At 34.5% G+C, this 19,379-nt stretch overlaps 1 protein-coding gene across 1 annotated transcript in view; it reads left to right on the top strand.

Moving 5' to 3' along the window:
* Positions 1 to 1,472: 1,472 nt before the first annotated feature.
* The window catches only part of LOC128862529 (multidrug resistance protein homolog 65), a 26,854-nt gene continuing 8,947 nt past the window's right edge, over positions 1,473 to 19,379 (top strand). The window contains exons 1-9 of the mRNA XM_054101211.1: positions 1,473 to 1,531; positions 7,034 to 7,402; positions 7,462 to 7,707; positions 8,666 to 8,837; positions 8,946 to 9,260; positions 10,274 to 10,730; positions 12,452 to 12,552; positions 16,233 to 16,614; positions 17,764 to 18,454. Of these exons, the coding sequence (XP_053957186.1) occupies positions 7,104 to 7,402; positions 7,462 to 7,707; positions 8,666 to 8,837; positions 8,946 to 9,260; positions 10,274 to 10,730; positions 12,452 to 12,552; positions 16,233 to 16,614; positions 17,764 to 18,454 (2,663 nt within the window). The 5' untranslated portion in view covers positions 1,473 to 1,531; positions 7,034 to 7,103. The remainder of the gene's footprint in view (positions 1,532 to 7,033; positions 7,403 to 7,461; positions 7,708 to 8,665; positions 8,838 to 8,945; positions 9,261 to 10,273; positions 10,731 to 12,451; positions 12,553 to 16,232; positions 16,615 to 17,763; positions 18,455 to 19,379) is intronic.

Here is a 19,379-nt window from a genome sequence, read left to right as displayed (position 1 = left end):
TTTGCATACCTGCCGTATTATTATTATTATTATTGTTGTTACGATTAATTGATAATGCCAATAAATCTTTTTATGTCTTAAAATGAATATTATTCAACTTATTTTGTCACTTTTAAAGGTAAATAAAGGCTCGACGCCTCGCTAAGCACTTCTTTTAAAGACCAGTCATTTTTATTAGTTTTGCTAGAATCAGGTATATTCAAACAACTGGTAAATCTAGTGTTAAAGTGAACATAACCCAGACAATTGACCGCAGTCTTTGAAAGTTGGACCTCTCGAATCTGTGTTACCGTGGAACATTGAAAAAACAAGAAGTTAATGCTCACATACATATTATATAATCAGAAGCGTAAAGTATTGGGCTCAGTAGAATATTTCAATAACTTCGAGATGATGAGAGTCTTGTAGAGTGTTAGTTTTGTTCGTGGAGAGAGGACTTTACTACTCAATTGCCTACTTAGTCCAAAGTAGCACTTGTTGGCAAGAGAGATTCTACGTTGGATTTCAAGGCTGACATTGTTATCGGTGTTAATGCTGGTTCCTAAGTATACGAAGTCCTTTACAACCTCGAAATCATAACTGTCAACAGTGACGTGGGTGCCGATACGCAAGTGCGCCGACTGTTTGTTTGATGACAGGAGGTACTTCGTTTTGTCCTCGTTCACCACCAGACCCATTCGCTTTGACTCTTTATCCAGTTTGGAGAAGGCAGAACTAACAGCGCGGTTGTTAAGGCCGATGATGTCGATATTATCGGCATACGCCAACAATTGTACGCTCTTATAAAAAATTGTGCCTGAGCGATTAAGTTCTGCGGCTCGTACGATCCTCTCCAACTTCAGGTTAAAAAAGTCACACGACAGCGAGTCACCCTGTCTGAAACCTCGTTTGGTATCAAACGGCTCGGAGAGGTCCTTCCCATTTCTGGCGGCGCTGCTGGTGTTGAGCAACGTCATCTTGCATAGCCGTATTAGTTTTGCGGGGATACCAAATTCAGACATCGCGGCATACAAGTAACGCCTTTGCGTACTGTCGAATGTAGCTTTGAAGTTGACGAAAAGATGGTGTGTGTCGATTCTCCTTTCATGGGTCTTTTCCAAGATTTGGCGTATTGTGAAACTTATATCTAATTGAAGCTTTAATCAAAACTAAATAAACAAAGGAAGATCAGCTCTTATTGTTGACGAAAAAACAAAGGCATATCAGATGAGAGAAAAGGGTGAACTGCACACCCATCCCCCCGTACCTGTAACCGGAGCTTAAAATATCCAATGGAGTAAAGTTAATCATCAATTCTTACATATTTTCTTGAAATTTAGTTAATTGTCTACAGCAAGCAAATTAATTTAGCTTTATTGTTTGAAGCTTGAGTATGAGCGTACATGGCTATGGGTTGATTGAATCAATCGAATATTATTGCGGACTGCAAAGACTTGGGCAACTTCTCTATCGTCAATAAATGATCAGTTTGTGGAAAGTAGTCGTGTACGCCAGATCTATAATTTGGAACTGAAACTAGAGCCTAAACTAGGTAAGACGAAAATAAATAGTGGCCGTTAAAAAAAAAAATAATAATAATAACAAAAATTTTTATGGAAGAAATTTAACATGGAAGAAAGTGTTTTATAATATTCAAAATGAGATGTCAAATTGTTTGAAATTCAATTAAAGGTTTTTACTGGCATTTATGCTGTTAATATTTGTTTCAATGATAACGGTGTCTTGTTTTCGCTCTCAAAGTTTTGCATTTTGATTATTTTTGTTCAAAAATTTCGTAATTTTTATATTTTTCGTTTAGGAGTTAGTTTTGTTGAGAAATTGAATTAAAGGCAGTCATTTTTGCGTCAACAAATGAGTGAGTTTGGCATAAAATGCATAAAGTTTGCATGTTTAGTAATTTTAAAGTTTTGATTTTATTTAGTTATTAAATATTTCAATACGCCATAAATTCTTAAAAAAAGTATTCATTCCAAAAGGATAAACACTATATGTGTATGGAAAAATCGCCTAGGTCCATGCCATGATTAAAATACAAATTGCTATTAACTTTAAACGCTTGGTCTAAGCAATAGATAATATCGCATAACTTAAGGAAAAGTATAAGACAAATCGGTAAAAGAAGAATAACCAAAAGTTAACTCCGCGACAAAAAGGCGCTATAATTCGGGTTGGTCTAGAAAAAAATGCGCGAGTACTTTAAATCTACCAGTGCGCAAAAGTCGAGTGCAATAAATTTTAGCCGGTAGTAATCGACTAGTTGAAGACAAAATCAGACTTGATGAAGTCACATAAACGTGGCAAATTAAAATTTTCAAAAAACCATATGCCCGTGGGCCGATGAGTGAGAAATATAATACTTTCGGTCCGAAAAATTTAACAGGCCTTAACGGCGCCTCTCGGCAGGCAATGGCAAACCTCCGAGTTTATTTCAGCTATGAAAAAACTCCTCATAAAAATATCTGCCGTTCGGAGTCGGCTTGAAACTGTAGGTCCCTCCATTTTTGGAACAATATCAAGACGCACACCACAAATAGGAGCAGGAGCTCGGCCAAACACCTAAAAAGGGTGTACGCGCCAATTATATACATAGGTATGTATATAGATATAATGAGTTTAATTCCTACTGACCTGAATTGAAGGGTCCGGATGATTTTGGCGGGTTTCAGGGGGACGTATAAACTTAGAATGTTACATAAATTTGTTGGACGAAGTTTTGCTTAACTTTTTGAAGAATCTTCTAGACACTAATGCCATCTTTTAGCAAGATATCGCTGTCATATGGGCGTCACGCGCCATTAGAAGTTGGCTTCAAATATTAGAGTGACCATCATGATCCTCGGCCTTTCTCGTCGGTAAAACAGTTACGTAACGTTGTTATAGAATAATGGTCTCGAATTCCCGTTTCAGAGTTTGAATATGCCCTTGTTTCGATGCCAAACCAGATTTTAGGTAAATAAATCTGATGGTTGGACTTACTACGAGTATTGATCTTACATTACACACACGTTTCATTCTTTTTCTGAATGATCTTTTTGTTTTAGAAGCAGTGCTTTGAACCGAAATAGCGAAAGTTAGATTTCTTGTTTTCTCAATAATATAGCAGGTTTGTGGTACGTTTAAATGAAGAACCTTTTATTTATTTGACTCCTAATAAATATTGCTACAGAATGTAAAAAAAGTATGTGTTTAAGAATTTTTATTTAAAAGGCGGAGTGTATCGTATATCAGCCATCGTAATTGCAGCCATCGTAGCTGAGTGAGTTTGAGCGTTGCTAACATTTACTAGAGCTCGGGTTCGAGACCCAATATGCATGAAGCATCAAATGGTATAAAACGTTCTTTCTAATAATGGTCGCCCCTCGTCAGGCAATGGCAGACCTCCGAATGTGTTCCTGGCATGAAAAGAGGTCCTCATAAAAAATAGTTTTACCGTTCGGAGTGGGCCTAGAAATGTAGGTATCTCCATTAGTGTAGAACAACATCAAGATGTACAAAACAAATTGGAGGAGGAGCTCGGCTAAACAAAGGATGTACGGACCAATTATTATCTACGAGTACAAATTTTTGTTTTTTGTTTTGATTAGTGGGAAGTTAAAAAAGTTATTTTGGATAATGATTTTGTTGTAAAATATAAAAATATAACCTACATCGAATATTTAAATATTTAAATTTCATTTAATAACACTGACACAAGTTTTAAAAGTTACCGTGCGATTAGTTCGACATACAGATTGAGAAATCGTTGATTAAACATTTCAGATCTCGTAAAATATTTTTAAATTCTAATATATGGTTCATATATGATAAAAAATGTATTTATAATCTGTACCCAAATTTTCTATGAAACGGTGGTTCTCAGATATTTACTAAAAATATGAACTTGTATGCTTATAACCAGGGCATACGAGTATATTATTTTTACGTTCCCACGACAGTCGGTTCTACGTTACTGGAACGACCCGGACTTATATCCGGCAAAGGACTGTTACTTCAGCAGCATTCCCCATATATGCATGGGGAATGTTTATGCTGCTAAAACAACAACAACAGTATATTTTTATTAGAGGGAGGGGTAAGATACGGTTCACTAGACAGGGCTAGTTTACTGGGGTGGCAGCCCTTGGTCGCGAAAAACCCAGAGTCTTTCCGGTAACGTAGAACTTCTACTTATCCTGAATTGGCCCCGACATACTAAACACATGTCCAGCATGTGAAGGCACCCCACACGACACTAACCACCTTTTCACATGCCCCACCACACCCACTCATGTAAGACCCCTCTCCCTCTGAACCCAACCTGTCGCAACAGCAAGCTTCCTGGGCCTACCTTTAGATGAGTTAGAAGAAGACGACCGGTAATTTACACTGCACTGACAGGGTTTAGTATTGCTTCTACAACAACAACAAGTACGTTTTTGCCGTATATTTTATGAAGCGTTCGTAACGTATATAAATTTTTATTCGTCTTATTTGCAAACTGGCAAGTGAAAATTTGATGCATTGACTCTTTTAGTATTATGCAATGTAGATTGTCTTTAATTAACTTAAATTAGTGTCAAAGTTCAATAATTGCAGAGTGCTTCACATGAGAAATGTGTGATGAATATAAAAGTAATTGATTGCGAATGAAGGTGTAAATACACGCGTATCAGAACGTACGACAGCGAAGTGCTTTAGATGTAGAAAATAGGTTTTCAACTCTTTCATCTGTAATCGTTTAATATTTTAGCCACAAATTTTGTGTGTCGTGGCCGGTTAAGATACATTTTTTTAAGGAGCAAACCTTTCTTCTGCACTGTATTCCTCATACCATATCATTGGCGCTGATAGAGTTAGAAAGGCTATTATTAATTTATTATTATTATATGTATATAAATATTATATTTTGACAAATAAAATAAAAGTACTGACTGGCGGGGGTCGAAGATCAACATTTAATTATTGCTTATTGCCAATCTACCTTTAAACTGTTGAAAATCGTCTTGCTATGTATGCATAAAATACATTTACTTTGAGTTTATTTTATTGTTGCATATTTTTATATATTGAAGTTGATTAGCTTTAAGGACCTGAATCTTGGAAGGAATTATGGAATTGTTCGCATAATATAGGTCCGCCACGACGGCCCATAAGAAAGGTCTAGAATTTGCGTCGAGTGGCAGCTCCGAGGTGACCAATTGACATCGCCGAGATCGCTGCTAACACGATTACCGAGCTTGGCGCGCAAAAGGGCTATGTGACATGCTATCCTCTGAAACCAAGTCATTTATCATGCCTCTGAATCGCCCACCGTTGGCCGAAATGGCGTTTCCAGCAGCATTTTCAAAGAAAAATGGGCCTATGTGGCCATCACTTCAAGCTATCACTTCTGAAAATGCAATTATTATTAGCTTCTCAACGATCACGTGCGGGTTTAACGATCCTCAGATGTACTTGGTTTGCGCCGAGATGAAAATGTGTTTCGTCAGAAAAATGATTTTTACTTATTTTCAATTAAACGCATTTTTTGAGCTACACAAGATTGACTTGGTAAATAAATTTGTATATTTCCCAACATTGTCCAAGTGTAAAGCGCAGATCTGATACTGACATCTTGTACATTTTCCGGCCTGAAAAAATTGCCACTATAACACTATAAAAATATAAAATATATGATTAAAAATTTAAATTTTTTCTCACCATGTTTTTTTTTGGTTTCCACAACTCAAATAAAATATAATATTTCATTCCGATTGGACAAACACGATAATGAAAATATTTAACTCTCGTTCAAAAGGCACACAAACGCTAATTTTGGTCGTATTTGTAGGCTCAATTTTAAATCGGCCAGAAATGTGTAACGCTAATGTTAATCCTACATAAAAAGTTTTAATATGTACGCGACAAATTATACCACTCTTTTATGAACTTTAAGGGGGTCTTCTGGTCTCCAGCGAAAAAAAAAATCGATTTTTTTTTTTGCATAATTTTGTTGTATGTGTATGCGAGAATACGCCACAGAAAGGATTTTTTGAAAATCGCATTTTTTCACATTTTTCTGGGCACCGAAGTGTACCCTCCTCCGGCCGTTTTCATCATAAACTTTATCTTTAAACGCGTTTCCCCGAAAATCGTGTTTTTTAAGCATTTTGGTCACACTTTTCATAGTAGTTATACTCCGATTTCAATGGTTTTGGTCTTAAAAGGTTCGGAAAACTTACCGCTAAGTTTCCCCGTGTACGATTTTTGAAATTTTTTTTCATTCCATTTTTATAACCTTTTAAAGTTCAAAAAATGATAAAAAAAAAATTTTTTTTTGCAAATTGTTGCATAACTTTTGAAAAAAATTTAAAAAAAAAAATCTGTCACGGGAAAACTTAACCAGGGCAACTCTGAAGACAACGCATATCTAATTTTTGCTTTCTGATTACCCAGGTGGAAAAACCGTGACCAAAATGGAGACCTGTTTCGTTTGGAGGTGGACGTCTTCAGCGCCATTTCAAGGTCGCGGGTGTTAATTTTTTAATAAAATAAAAATTTTTTAAAAATATTCACAGGATTTGTCACAATCAATCCCCAAAAAAACCCTTCATTTCAGGGCCTCGAGACCAGAAGACCCCCTTAATAACATCTTAATATTGCTCGCTGTAGTCTAATGGGTTGGTCTGTGACTACCGGTATGAAACCCGGGGCATAAAATGCCAAGTGATGAAACAAGTTTTTTCTAATAGCGGTCGCTCCTCGGCAGACAATGGCAAACCTCCGAGTGTATTTTCGCCATGGAAAAGCTCCTCATAAAAACCATCTGCTATTCGGAGGCAGCCTACAACTGTAGGGCGCTCATTTGTGGAAAAACATTGAGGCGTTCACCACAAATAGGAGAAGGAGCTCGGCCAAACACCCAAAAAAGGTGTAAGCACCATTTATATGTATATATTTTATAAATTAAATTATACTATTTAAAAATTGGGGTTTGGCTCTTCCTGTTAAATAATCTATTATGTACCTACCAATACTATAAATAATAGTTGTTGTTTGTTATTTTTAATTTCAGAATATTGCGTCAAATTGAATATTGAAATTGGAATCAAATATCGAAGACAGACCTAAGTAATATCGAAAAAATGAATGAAAAGGAAGACAATGATTTTCAAACATCCACAGTTTTAGATGAAGGATCAGATGAGTCGGATCATGAAAGCAAAAAAGTCTTAAGCTTTTATAAGCTTTACCGCTTCTCAACACTATTTGAAAATTTTTTATTATTTATTGGCTTTGTAATGTCCATAGTAAAAGCACTTACATTGCCAGCAGTGGTGATAGTTTATAGTGAATTCACGGCAATGCTAGTAGATCGATCATTGCAAATTGGCACTAGTTCCAAAACCTATGCATTACCCATATTCGGTGGTGGTAAAATGCTGTAAGTTTTTGTTTTCAATACCCAACAATAACAATAAATATAGCTAAGTTCATTTTCAGTACAAATGCAACCAAAGAAGAGAATATGTCGGAGTTGTATAATGACTCAATATCGTATGGAATTCTTTTGACATTAGCATCAATAATTATGTTCATATCAGGCGTTTTATCGGTTGATATTTTTAATATTGTGGCATTGAGGCAAATTACACGCATGCGTAAAATACTATTTGAAACAGTTATTCGACAGGATATTGAATGGCATGATATGGCCACCAAGCAAAACTTTACGCAACAAATAATAGAGTGAGTAGTGTATTTGTAATGTTTTTTACAATGTGCAAATTATTAAAGCTAACGTTTGCCAATCAGCCTTATCATGAGTTTCACTCTTCACTTTTAGCCTCATATGAATTTCACCCGAAAATTTTTAATTTTCGAACGTAAATTACCTTATCGGACATACAATTTTCGGGCGACAATAGTGACCATTTTTAATAATTGTTTCCTTAGTTTTGAGAGGTAAACAAAATAATTTCAACACGTAAGTTAGTTATTTTTATATTAGAAAACAATAGAAACCACAACTTAAGTAGATAAAGTTTGTTAAGTAGGATGTAGGAAAAGCCGGACATTGTTTGTTTTGGGTAAAGGTCTTTATGAAAATTACACGGTTCTTCTGATGTAGTTCAATCAAAACTTCAGAAAGCATGATTGTGCAAGGTAAACTTCAAAATCTTTACAAATACTCTTGCAGTATTAACCCTTCTTAGAAAAACATATATGTATGTTACATATAGTAGAAACACTATGTTGAGCGATTTACCGAATAGGAGACTTTGTAGTGGGGTACTGTAGATGTAGCGTAGTAATAAAGTGGTTAGCACATCTAACAAATATTTAAAAGCTGCTTTGTTTACCCTCTTATATTCCATAAACCTTAAAATATTCAATTTACATAGTATTTAGATACAGAAACAGAAAAATTGTAGAATTGTCTCTCAGCTCTCTCCTGCCCGATGTTCTACATTTTCTTTCGTTGCAAATTGCATTTTAAATTTTATCAAAATTGTCAATTAATCTACTATAATTTATAATTTTCAACTTTTCATGTAGTTGACAGAGTTGATATTCTTATGTTCGAATAATTCGAATATTTCGGGTGAAATTTTGGGCGAATGGAAAGATTCACCGTGAAACTTTTTCCCAATGAAGTTCGTGATATAGCTGAATTTATTTGTTGTGTATTTTTTATTACTTTCAGTGATATAGAGAAAGTAAGAGACGGGATATCTGAAAAAGTAGCTCACTTTTTATACCTCATATTTGGATTCATCATAACAGTTTGCATATCATTTGCTTATGGCTGGAAGCTCACTTTGGCAGTTAGTGCATATATACCAATCGTAATTGTTTTGAACTACTTTGTGGGCAAGGTAAATACAATTACCAATTAAACTCGTTTTACATTTAATTTCGTAGTATTTATGCTAATGTAATTTTTTTATTTTATAACAACACATACATATACATATAAAACTTAGTATCAAAGTAAGCTGACAAAAAGAGAGCAGGAGTCATACGCGGGAGCTGGTAACATTGTTGAGGAAGTTCTTACTTCGATTCGGACTGTTGTTGCATTTGGAGCAGAAAGGAAAGAGTCGGAACGTTATGATAACTATCTTATCCCTGCACGAAAAGCAAGTCAAAGGAAGGGTGCATTCTCGGGGTTCAGTGAAGGAGTTTTAAAGTCAATGCTTTTTCTCTCTTGTGCTGGAGCATTTTGGTATGGTGTTAACTTAATTATAGACAATAGAAATGTGGAAGATAAGGAATACACTCCCGCTATTTTAATGATAGTAAGTATAACACACTATAGCATTAAACTTCATGTAGTTTGAGCATTAAATTCAGTAAAAAAAATTTTTGTTGCAAATCTCCAACCGTATTTCTCCCATAAAAAAATTCTTGAAAAAAGTCTTAACGCACAATTATTGTTTTTTATTTTCTTCATCTTTGATTACTTACAGTTTGTTATTTGCTATTTTGTTTACATAATGCTTCTATGTCTGAAATATTTAAATAAAATGCTGAGCATTAGTATAGTCTTTCAGAATATATTTTATTATTAGGCTTCTGCGCATTGCGATCAAAAGAGATCTATTGTGCAAAGCCTGCTTAGGTACCCTGACGTGTCCATATCCCAAAATCAGCAGATGATGGTCTCTGAAAGACCAATTTCGTTAAGTGATATATCAGGCTACAGTGGCATGCAAAGTAACCAGTTAAAAGTATAGAGTCTACTCTGCTAAGTGAAAGTAGCTTATCAGAAATTCCTCTATTCAGCGTTAGGAATTGCTTTGCTTGTCGCTGACAGATAAAATTTCGCCAGTGTTCAACGTTTTTCCACTCCTCCCTTTTTCTAAGAAATTCGTTAATGTGGCCTTATTTAGTTCAAAGAAAGGCTATACTCGTATACCAATTAGAGGCATTGTTGCCAATTTTTAGGCAAATGATCGAATTGGCTGATATTCCTCATATCTCTCATGCCCAGGAACCCAACCTAATAATACTGTATTGAAGTTCCCTAACGTATTAAGAAGATGAAGGCGGTACTCAACCTTTAATAGAACGGCCTTCAAAACTTTCTCACCATCTGAAAGTATGTAAATGTGGGTTCCTCTCATTCTCCTATGGAGACATTCCCTCACACATATCTTAATGGCGTGTATTATATTTCTGACTGGAAGATTTTTAGGTAAAAACCCATTTTTTTGAATTTCACAATACATAAAACTGAACGCCATTTTGCATGAAACTAATATGAGAAGTACAGTACACTCGTATAATCTGACCTTTTAAAATTGTTTAGGCATTTTTTGGAATTATCGTTGGAGCCGACAATATCGCACGCACTGCACCATTTTTGGAATCCTTTTCTATAGCCCGTGGTTCTGCAACTAATATTTTCAAAGTGATCGACACCAAATCAAAAATTGATCCCTTATCCAGTGACGGAAAATTAATCAACTACGGACTGCGAGGAGAAATTGAATTTAAAGATGTATTCTTTCGCTATCCTTCGCGACCAGATGTGATTATTCATCGAGGCATCAATTTAAAAGTAAATAAAGGCCAGACTGTTGCCCTTGTTGGCTCATCTGGTTGTGGAAAATCAACTTGCATTCAACTGTTGCAACGCTTCTATGATCTAATTTTTGGCTCAATAACATTAGATGGGTTGGATATAAGAAAATATAACATTCATTGGTTGAGATCCAACATTGCTGTGGTTGGCCAAGAACCAGTATTATTTCAAGGAACCATTGGTGAGTATGGCACATTGTTTAAGAAACTTATTTATACTTTCTCACTCGAGAGAAAACATACTTTATAATTAAATTTTCATTTGTTTAGCGCTTCACTTATTTGTAGCATATGTTCACATATTCAGGTTATTAAATTTTAAATGCAAAAAAAATTTTAAATGCAAACAATTTGGAAACATTTTACTAAAAACTTCAAGAAATCCTTTTCATCTTACCATAGTAAACCATTTTTAATGGTGGTAATGTCTATAAATGTTCAAAATTCCCGCTTGATAAATTTTTACGGTCGATAATGCAAGCACGAAAACAGTTGATTGCTAGCTGCAATTTAAACAAACAAGAAAATTATCTTTAGAATTTAAACGTTGCAAATAACAAAACTAATTAATCAAATATAACAAGTAGTATTATGCTTGGACATTCTTTTTAGTCAACTTTTCAAAAATTTTAAATTCAAACTATTAGAGAACGAATAATTTAGAGCGAATAATTGATTATTCTTTGCAAATTTAATGTCCGATAATTATCTCTGAAAAATTGACATGCGCAAAGGTTCTGGCAACAAAAATATTTTAAATCTAATAATTTCTTGGATTTTAACTGCAGTAACGCTTTTCAATAAAGTAAAGTTAAAACTGGTAAATTCTGTGGATATATAAACTGAACTGATACTTCCTAGGTTATCATCAATCTACCCAACTCGAAAAAAGTGATTATTGAATTCAGCATATATGAATTACGCTTCCTCTTAAGCTGTCCATAGCTTGTTGCTTTAGCAAAAATTATAGTGTACGAAGGTCGTTTGAAAAGTTCGTGCAAAAAAACTACTTAATTGTGTGGGGTAAACTCTTTTTATTTTTCGACGTAGTCTCCTTTAAATCTTATAAAACTCGCCCAACGTTGATCCTTGTCGAATAATAGGATTTGTCCAAGTCTGAAAAATAGCCATTCGTACCTGCAATCATCTCCTCCTTTGAATAAAATCCTTTTCCTGCTAGCCATTTCATCAAATTGGGGAACAAATAGTAGAATCCAAGCGAGCCATGTCTGGACAATAGGGGGGATGCGAAAATAGTTGGATCCCTATTTGAACTACACATCTGCTGAGGCGCGAGCTGGTGCATTGTCGTGAGGGAAAAACAAAATAGCTCAACTTCCTCGATTCAAACGAATGCCAAACACGAAGAAATAGACCGAATAGAAATAAATAGATAGAATAGAAATAATTAAACATAGCCTCGCTACGCGTCCGTGATGCCATCTCTCTGATTTTGCACGAACTTTTCAAAAGAGCCCCGTAAATAAAGGTTTAAATCGGTTTTGCATCGAATGAAAAGCTGCTTTCTTATATACTCATATGTATATATGTACTTAAGTAAAAGTCACTCTTAAATGGAATATGTATGAAAATTTTATGATTCTTAGAATATTTTCCTGTCACTTTTTAGCAAAACAAGTCCATATTAGGGGCATTAATCTAAACGCCTAAATGACTCGTAAGCTAAGGAAAACAGCTGTAAACTATAAATTTAATTGACGATTTCAATGTATAAATTTAAGCGAAGGAAGAAAGCAACGCTGCCTAAAGAAATTACACAAAATTTTCTCTAGGTGTGTTCAAATAATAGTGCGTTTAAATGGTTTAAATTTCAGCGTTTCGTAAATTTAGACGATTAGATGAATACCCTATTACAAAAACACTTTTTTTCCTTTATTTCTAGCTGACAATATTAGTTATGGAAAAACAAATGCAACACAACGAGAAATAGAAGCTGCTGCCAAGACAACTGGTGTGCATGATTTTATATGCAGTTTGCCCGAGGTGAATAATAAAGCGTTTGTACTTATACAAACTGCTTCTATATATTTTTTAAAAGCATTGCTTGCTGTTTACTCTTATTTGAGACTAATCAGTTCTTTATACCCGTGCAAACGACAGGTATAATTTTATATCTGGTATTGTATTTCAAAATGCGAATGCTTTTCAACATAACACGCTTTTTACGTGTAAAGTATAAGTTTTGTAGCCGTGAGTGTGCATGAGCTAGGTTTTTTCTGTCAATAATGTAATATTCACATGCGTTGTAAGTATGTACAGTAGACGCTCACAAATTAGAACCACTTTGTTTTTAGGGTGATTCTAATTTCTGAAAAATTCTAATTCCTGGACGTTTTTTTATTTCAATAAAACCTTAAAATTTAAGTCAATTTGCATTGAAAAACTACAATGAAATTTTGTCTTACTAAATTTTATTCATAAAAACAAGAAAACATAAGGTAACAATCCAATATACATATATGTATTTATGCGCTAAGTCAAAAAAAGGTCCAAAAAACAAAAACTCCAATTACAGTAAATATATTTTTTTTTATCAAAAATACATAAGAGATCGATAAATATACATTAAAACAGCCAAAAATTAATCAAAAACTTCGTAACTAATTTGCAGGCATGTAGTCTGTTATTGCTGTTTGCTTCTTCCTTTTATTTGTTTCTGCAATAACAATCTCATTGCGAAGAGCTAGCAGATTGCTTGTGTGCTTTGCGGAAAACGATTCACTATAAGTACACCATTTTATTAAATTATTGACGCTTTCAATGACTGTAGATGTAGAGACAACTGGTAAGACCTCCCGGTCATCAAATTCGCTGCTACCTGAAGACTCATCATCGCTATTGAGATCATGTGCAGGGTCGTCATCAAGCACATCATTGTTCCATATTTCAATTTCTGGTATGCTAATGTTATTAGTTGGCTCTATTTCTGTTAAAAGTGCTTGAGCTGCCTGAAGAGCTCCATTGCAGTCTTGATCTTTTTGCAGTAGCTGTGCTAGTGGCACATCATCGTCATCACTTTCATACTGATCAGAGTCCCAGTTGTTCAACTTTGACCAGGACTTTTTTATTACTCTTTCTGGAACATCATACCAAGCTTGCTTTAATAGCATGATTGCATTTCGAATTGAAAAGGATTTCAAGCGAACCTTGAGGTCACCTCCTTCAGCAATTAATTGAGAAAGAAGCATACTTCTGTAGTTTAGCTTGGTTAACTTAATAGGATTCTGATCCATTGGTTGTAAAGTTGCTGTTACATTTGGTGGAAAGAAAAATGCAATTATATTTCCATCGTCGCTTTGAAGTTTCTCAATGTGCATGAGCTGAGCAGTTGTCAATTAGCAAAATTGCCTTCGGAGGCAAATTATTTTTCTGAGAGAAACGAATCACCTCTGAATTGAAAATATTTTGGAATTACTGAACCTAAAACCAAAGTTTTTTCTTACCTCATGAATAAATATCTTGTGAAACCAATCATGAAAAATCCGAGATGTCATCCAAGCATTTTTTGAAAAGTTGTAATGGAGTGGATTATTGAATCCTTGGAAACTTCTTGGTTTTTTTGCTTTTCCAATTACTAATGGCATTAATTTATGTGATCCATCAGCATTTACACCAAGTAACACTGAAATTCGTTCCTTCTGGATTTTATACCCGGGGGCGGTTTTCTCGAAAAGAGAGACGTATGTTTTGTCAGGTAAACAACGGTAAAATAATCCGGTTTCATCTACATTATATATTTGTGACTCCATTAGCCCCATCTCATCGACTTTTGCACGAAATCTGTGAATAAACGGGGTGACTGAAGCAACATCACTAGAGAGAATCTGGCCACAAATTTTTAAAAAACGTAGCCCCATCTCATCGACTTTTGCACGAAATCTGTGAATAAACGGGGTGACTGAAGCAACATCACTAGAGAGAATCTGGCCACAAATTTTTAAAAAACGTATTCCGTGTCGTTTTTTAAATTTGCTAAACCATCCATCACTTGCGCTAAATGTGCTTTCATCTTTATCGGGATATTCCACTTTGAATATTTGTTTGGCTTTCTCCTTTAGTATTGGCCCAGTTTATGTACACTTTTTTTCGCGTTAATTTAAAAGCCACTCATAAAGACTTGCTTCCATTTTTGGATATTCAGCGTTGTTAGCCTTATGATAGGTATTAGAAACAGCGCTTAAAATTGATGATTTCATAGATTTGATATAGGTGATTGCAGATGGTGCCACATCAAATTCTAGGGCTAACCGCTTCCCTGAATACCTTGGTCAAGCTTTTCCAAGATCTGCACTTTGGTTTCCAAAGACAAAGTATTTTTCTTACGTTTATTTGGCATTTCAACGAACGACTTTTACTTTTAAGCAAACAATGCCGAAACACGTGCACGAATTTCAAACAAAAACTAACAAAAACTGTACAGATAGCAACGAAAATCCAACGACTACCGAGCGTAACATGAATAAATTGGGGATTCCCCTTTTTATAATTTCTGGAAATTCTAATTACTAAGAGTTCTAATTTGTGAGCGTCTACTGTACATACATTCTAATCAAATACTTGCGTATGATTTGTGGCACAAAACCACGGTGAAGAGAACTTTGAAATTCTTAAACCGGCGACAGTAAACATATTTTTTGTCTCACCATGGGTTGACTACTATTCGGAATCCAGAGAGGACGTAGGTTTGAATCTCGGTGAAACACAAACATTAAGAAAACGTTTCTTCGACAGGCAATGGCAAACCTCCGAGTGTATTTCTGCCATGAAAAAGTTCCTCATAAAAAAAATAAAATGTTTTTCTTTATTTTGGTGTTTCACCGAGATTCGAACCTACGTTCTCTCTCTACATTCCGAATGGTAGTCAAGCACCAACCCATTCGGCTACGGCGGCCGCCTTGTATATATGTAGGTAATAAATTTTTATTATGAAATTTTTTTACTATGTATAATTTTTTATTGTTGCTGTTTTTTGTCATTTAATTTAAATAAAGTTTCACTGAATTTGAAAGTAGTTTAATTTAATTTGAAAAATGTTTCGTTTAGTTTGAAAATGTCTTAATTTAAACTCAAAATATTATATGAAACTGCGTTTATTATGATTTTAAAACTGTAAATGTATTTTTATTATATTAAAGTTCATCTGGCACATTCGCAGCTATTAAATTGTCGTAACTACCGCAATTTAAAAATTTTTTCAAAATTCTTTTAGACTTCAAAGTAAGTTTCATATGAAACAATTTTCTTTTGCTTATTTTTTGACTGAGCCTCACGCATAATCTTTATTTCTGTAGAGAATATAAACGATTGAATGAATAGACTCTTAAAAAATAGAAATTCTTCGCTGTTTAAATGGTGAAGACCAATTCTACTCAGTCTCCTAAATGAAGCCTCAGGCTTTTTTAAATCAGCACAGCAAAATATATATACAATTTAAGCTGGATCTTTGATTAGATTTTCAGTCTCAAATTAAAGTCCGATTTTGATTTTGATGATTTAACATTTATTATTACTCTTGGGTAGGTTGTGTAATTCACTTTCGAGTGAATTTCAGTAAAAGTTCTTGGCATTTGCTTTAAAATTCGCTCGGAAGTAAATTACAGAACCTGCCGTATAAGATTGAATACTCCGAGATCTAAAATTTGCCTTTTTTCATTAATATTTAGAGTTACCTCACTGTTATAGGCGAAAAAGGATCTCAACTGTCTGGTGGCCAAAAACAACGCATTGCTATTGCCCGTGCTCTTATCCAGGATCCTAAAATTTTACTGCTGGACGAAGCAACATCTGCTTTAGATTATCATTCCGAAAAGGATATTCAAAAAGCACTGGATTTAGTTAGTAAAGGCCGTACGACAATTGTGGTTTCTCATCGGTTATCAGCAATTCGAGGAGCAGATAAAATAGTTTTCTTACATGAAGGTAAAGTTTTCGAAGAGGGATCACACGACGATCTCATGACATTAAAAGGAATGTATTACAATATGGTACGCGCAGGGGATATCAATATAGCTGATGCTAATGAAGAAACTACTGCTGAAGATAAAAGTAAGTATAATGTACGAGTTCAGAAAAATAATATTCTTGAAAAGTATTTGCATGACAGGTGGTGACCACGATTAAAAGTTTCAAAACTATAAAAAACAAGTATACATTTACCTTTAAATATACCATATTTCCCTAATGAATTTCAACGAAGGAGGTCCTGCGAGGATCATCCAGCCTCCTTTGTTATATAATAATCATTCCATATGATAACGATATTGAAATCTTCACTAATGGCTCAAAAATGGATGTTGGAACAGGATACATGACAAGCTTCGTCTTTCGATCCTCATGCCTAAGCCAGTCCGATCAATTCAAAGTGGATAAAATCTCATATCTGGATTTTCTTTAACTACATACGTCACTCTGCATTGATTTCCGCCATGTAGTGATGTTTAGAGTTACTTCAAAGTTTCTTTAGATTATCTATATTTATTTTAAAAGAAAGCTATAATATACTCTATATACATATATCATACATAAGAGGATGATGTTTGTATATTTGTGAGTTCTCTATGGACTCTGAAATCATGGAACCGATTTTGAATTTTTGCTGCATTGTTGCAGCTATGGTTTACAAGTTTACTGGGTACGAAGATATAACGAACGGCGAAAAGGCGACCAATATGTTCAGTCAAAAATTTGTTTTCTAAATTGTCTTTCAGAAATATTTCAGGCTCAGGGGTGTACGGCGAACTGTTTTTCTTATAAGGTGGTACGGTCTAATGCATATATTAGCAAAAATAAATGTGGCCAAAGAATTATTTATATACTATATAAGTACATATTTATTTTAGAGAACTTTAAAGTTACTAAGGTTTACACCTTCAAGGTGAAATTATTTTCACCACATTAATAGTGTGCGGATTGAATAGGCCTGATATCTTATAATAACCTATACACACAAGGTGACTTCGCTGTGCAGCTGGATTTTTATTTTGACGCGATTTGCTGGTTTGAATGTCAAACTGCCCTGCTTCTCTGTTGTTGTCTTATTTATTTCTTTACATTCTCATTGAAATTTTTACCATCGGGCTACCAAATTGCAAAACAAAATACAAACAATGTTTTCGTTGCTCTAGCTAAGTTAACTTTTTCAATATTTTTCGATTTTGTGTAAATTTAAATCGTACATTTTTCCCCCTTTTTCAGAAATCAATCTAAACTCTATTGACAAGTCTTTCGAAACAGATTTAATTAATATGGAAAAGAATCACATTTCAAATGAGCAACCAATAATACATACGAAGAGCAAAGAAAATGCACCGAAAGAAGAAGCCTCTGGAGGAAATTTTTTCATAACATTTAAACGCATATTAAAATTAGCCCGCCCTGAATGGTGTATGCTATTATTTGGCGCGGTATGCGCAATAGCGTTTGGTTTTACCTATCCTGCATTTTCAGTCATCTTTGGAGAATTTTACGCCGCTTTGGCACAACCAGATGAAGAAGTTGCACTTCATCGCACTTCGCTCCTATCAATCTATTGCTTAATCTTGGGCGTATTAACTGGAATCGGTTCTTTTCTGCAAACGTATTTATTTAACTATGCGGGCGTATGGTTAACTACACGAATACGCTCAATGACATTTACAGCTATAATGCGTCAGGAGATTGGCTGGTTTGATGAAGAAGGCAACTCAGTTGGTGCACTCTCAGCAAGATTAACTGGAGATGCTTCTGGTGTACAGGGAGCCATAGGCTATCCATTGAGCGGCTTACTGCAAGCATTTTCCAATTTCGTTATTGCATTGACGTTATCGCTTTATTTTTCATGGAAGCTGGCTCTGGTGTGTATGTGCGCTTGTCCAATCATAGTGGGATCCATCATATTTGAATCAAAGTACGTTAAAATTCTTATAAATGTATGCATGTATATATATGTAAGTATATATCGATCTATCGTTCGGCTTTAGGGTTTAAATTTTTTAAACAAACTTAAGAATTTTTAAAACCATTGTTTAGCTAAATGACTAATCTTATTAATACAACCCAACAAATTTCGAACATTTTTGGAACAGAAAAAGCATCGTTGATTCATGTTTTAGTCCATTTTATTATTATTATTTTTTTTTCATTTAAAGGTTAAGAGATTAAACTGTAAATGTTAGGTAAAAAATTGAAAGTATTTTTTAAGAAAAAAGTTTTTAATTAATTAATTTAATTTAATTTAAATATTTCAATTTGTCTTATCCGTCTTTATGTGTTTGGAGGGACCTAAAGTGTGCGAAAGGTGGTTTTTTATGAGGAGTTTTTTTCTGACAGAAATATACTCCAAGGTTTTCCAAGGCGGCCGACGTTTTATATATCTAAATTTTTACTCGATAAGGCTAATGGATAAGTTAGAAATGCATGTTTGAATAATTCTGAACATATTTATGTATTATATTGTGTATGGGAATAAGTTTCCGCCCTCGTAAAAGAGGTCTCCCTGCTTATACTACTTTTGTATTCGCTCTAGTAGGATACAGCTGATTTGAAGGTGTATATGTGAGGCCTCCATCACAGTAGCTGGCATTCATTTGAAGCGTAATGATCCTTTTTTATGTGGCGTCAAAAATGTCTACGTTCGTCCCGAAAAAACAACATTTGCGGAAAGTCATGCTTTAATATTACCTTTTAAAGAAAAGTGCAGCTGAAACGTGTCTTATATTGATCAATATTTAGGATACTCACGCTCATCAAATACAACTTGTAAAGAGTGGTTTCGACGCTTCCAAAGTGGCATTTTCAACGTGAGTGATACAGATCGCAAAGGGGCACCGAAA

The sequence above is a fragment of the Anastrepha ludens genome, chromosome 4 (genome assembly GCF_028408465.1).
Source record: "Anastrepha ludens isolate Willacy chromosome 4, idAnaLude1.1, whole genome shotgun sequence".
Lineage (NCBI taxonomy): Eukaryota > Metazoa > Arthropoda > Insecta > Diptera > Tephritidae > Anastrepha > Anastrepha ludens.
Note: the sequence above shows the minus strand (reverse complement) of the source record. Positions and strands in the feature narration are given on the sequence as shown.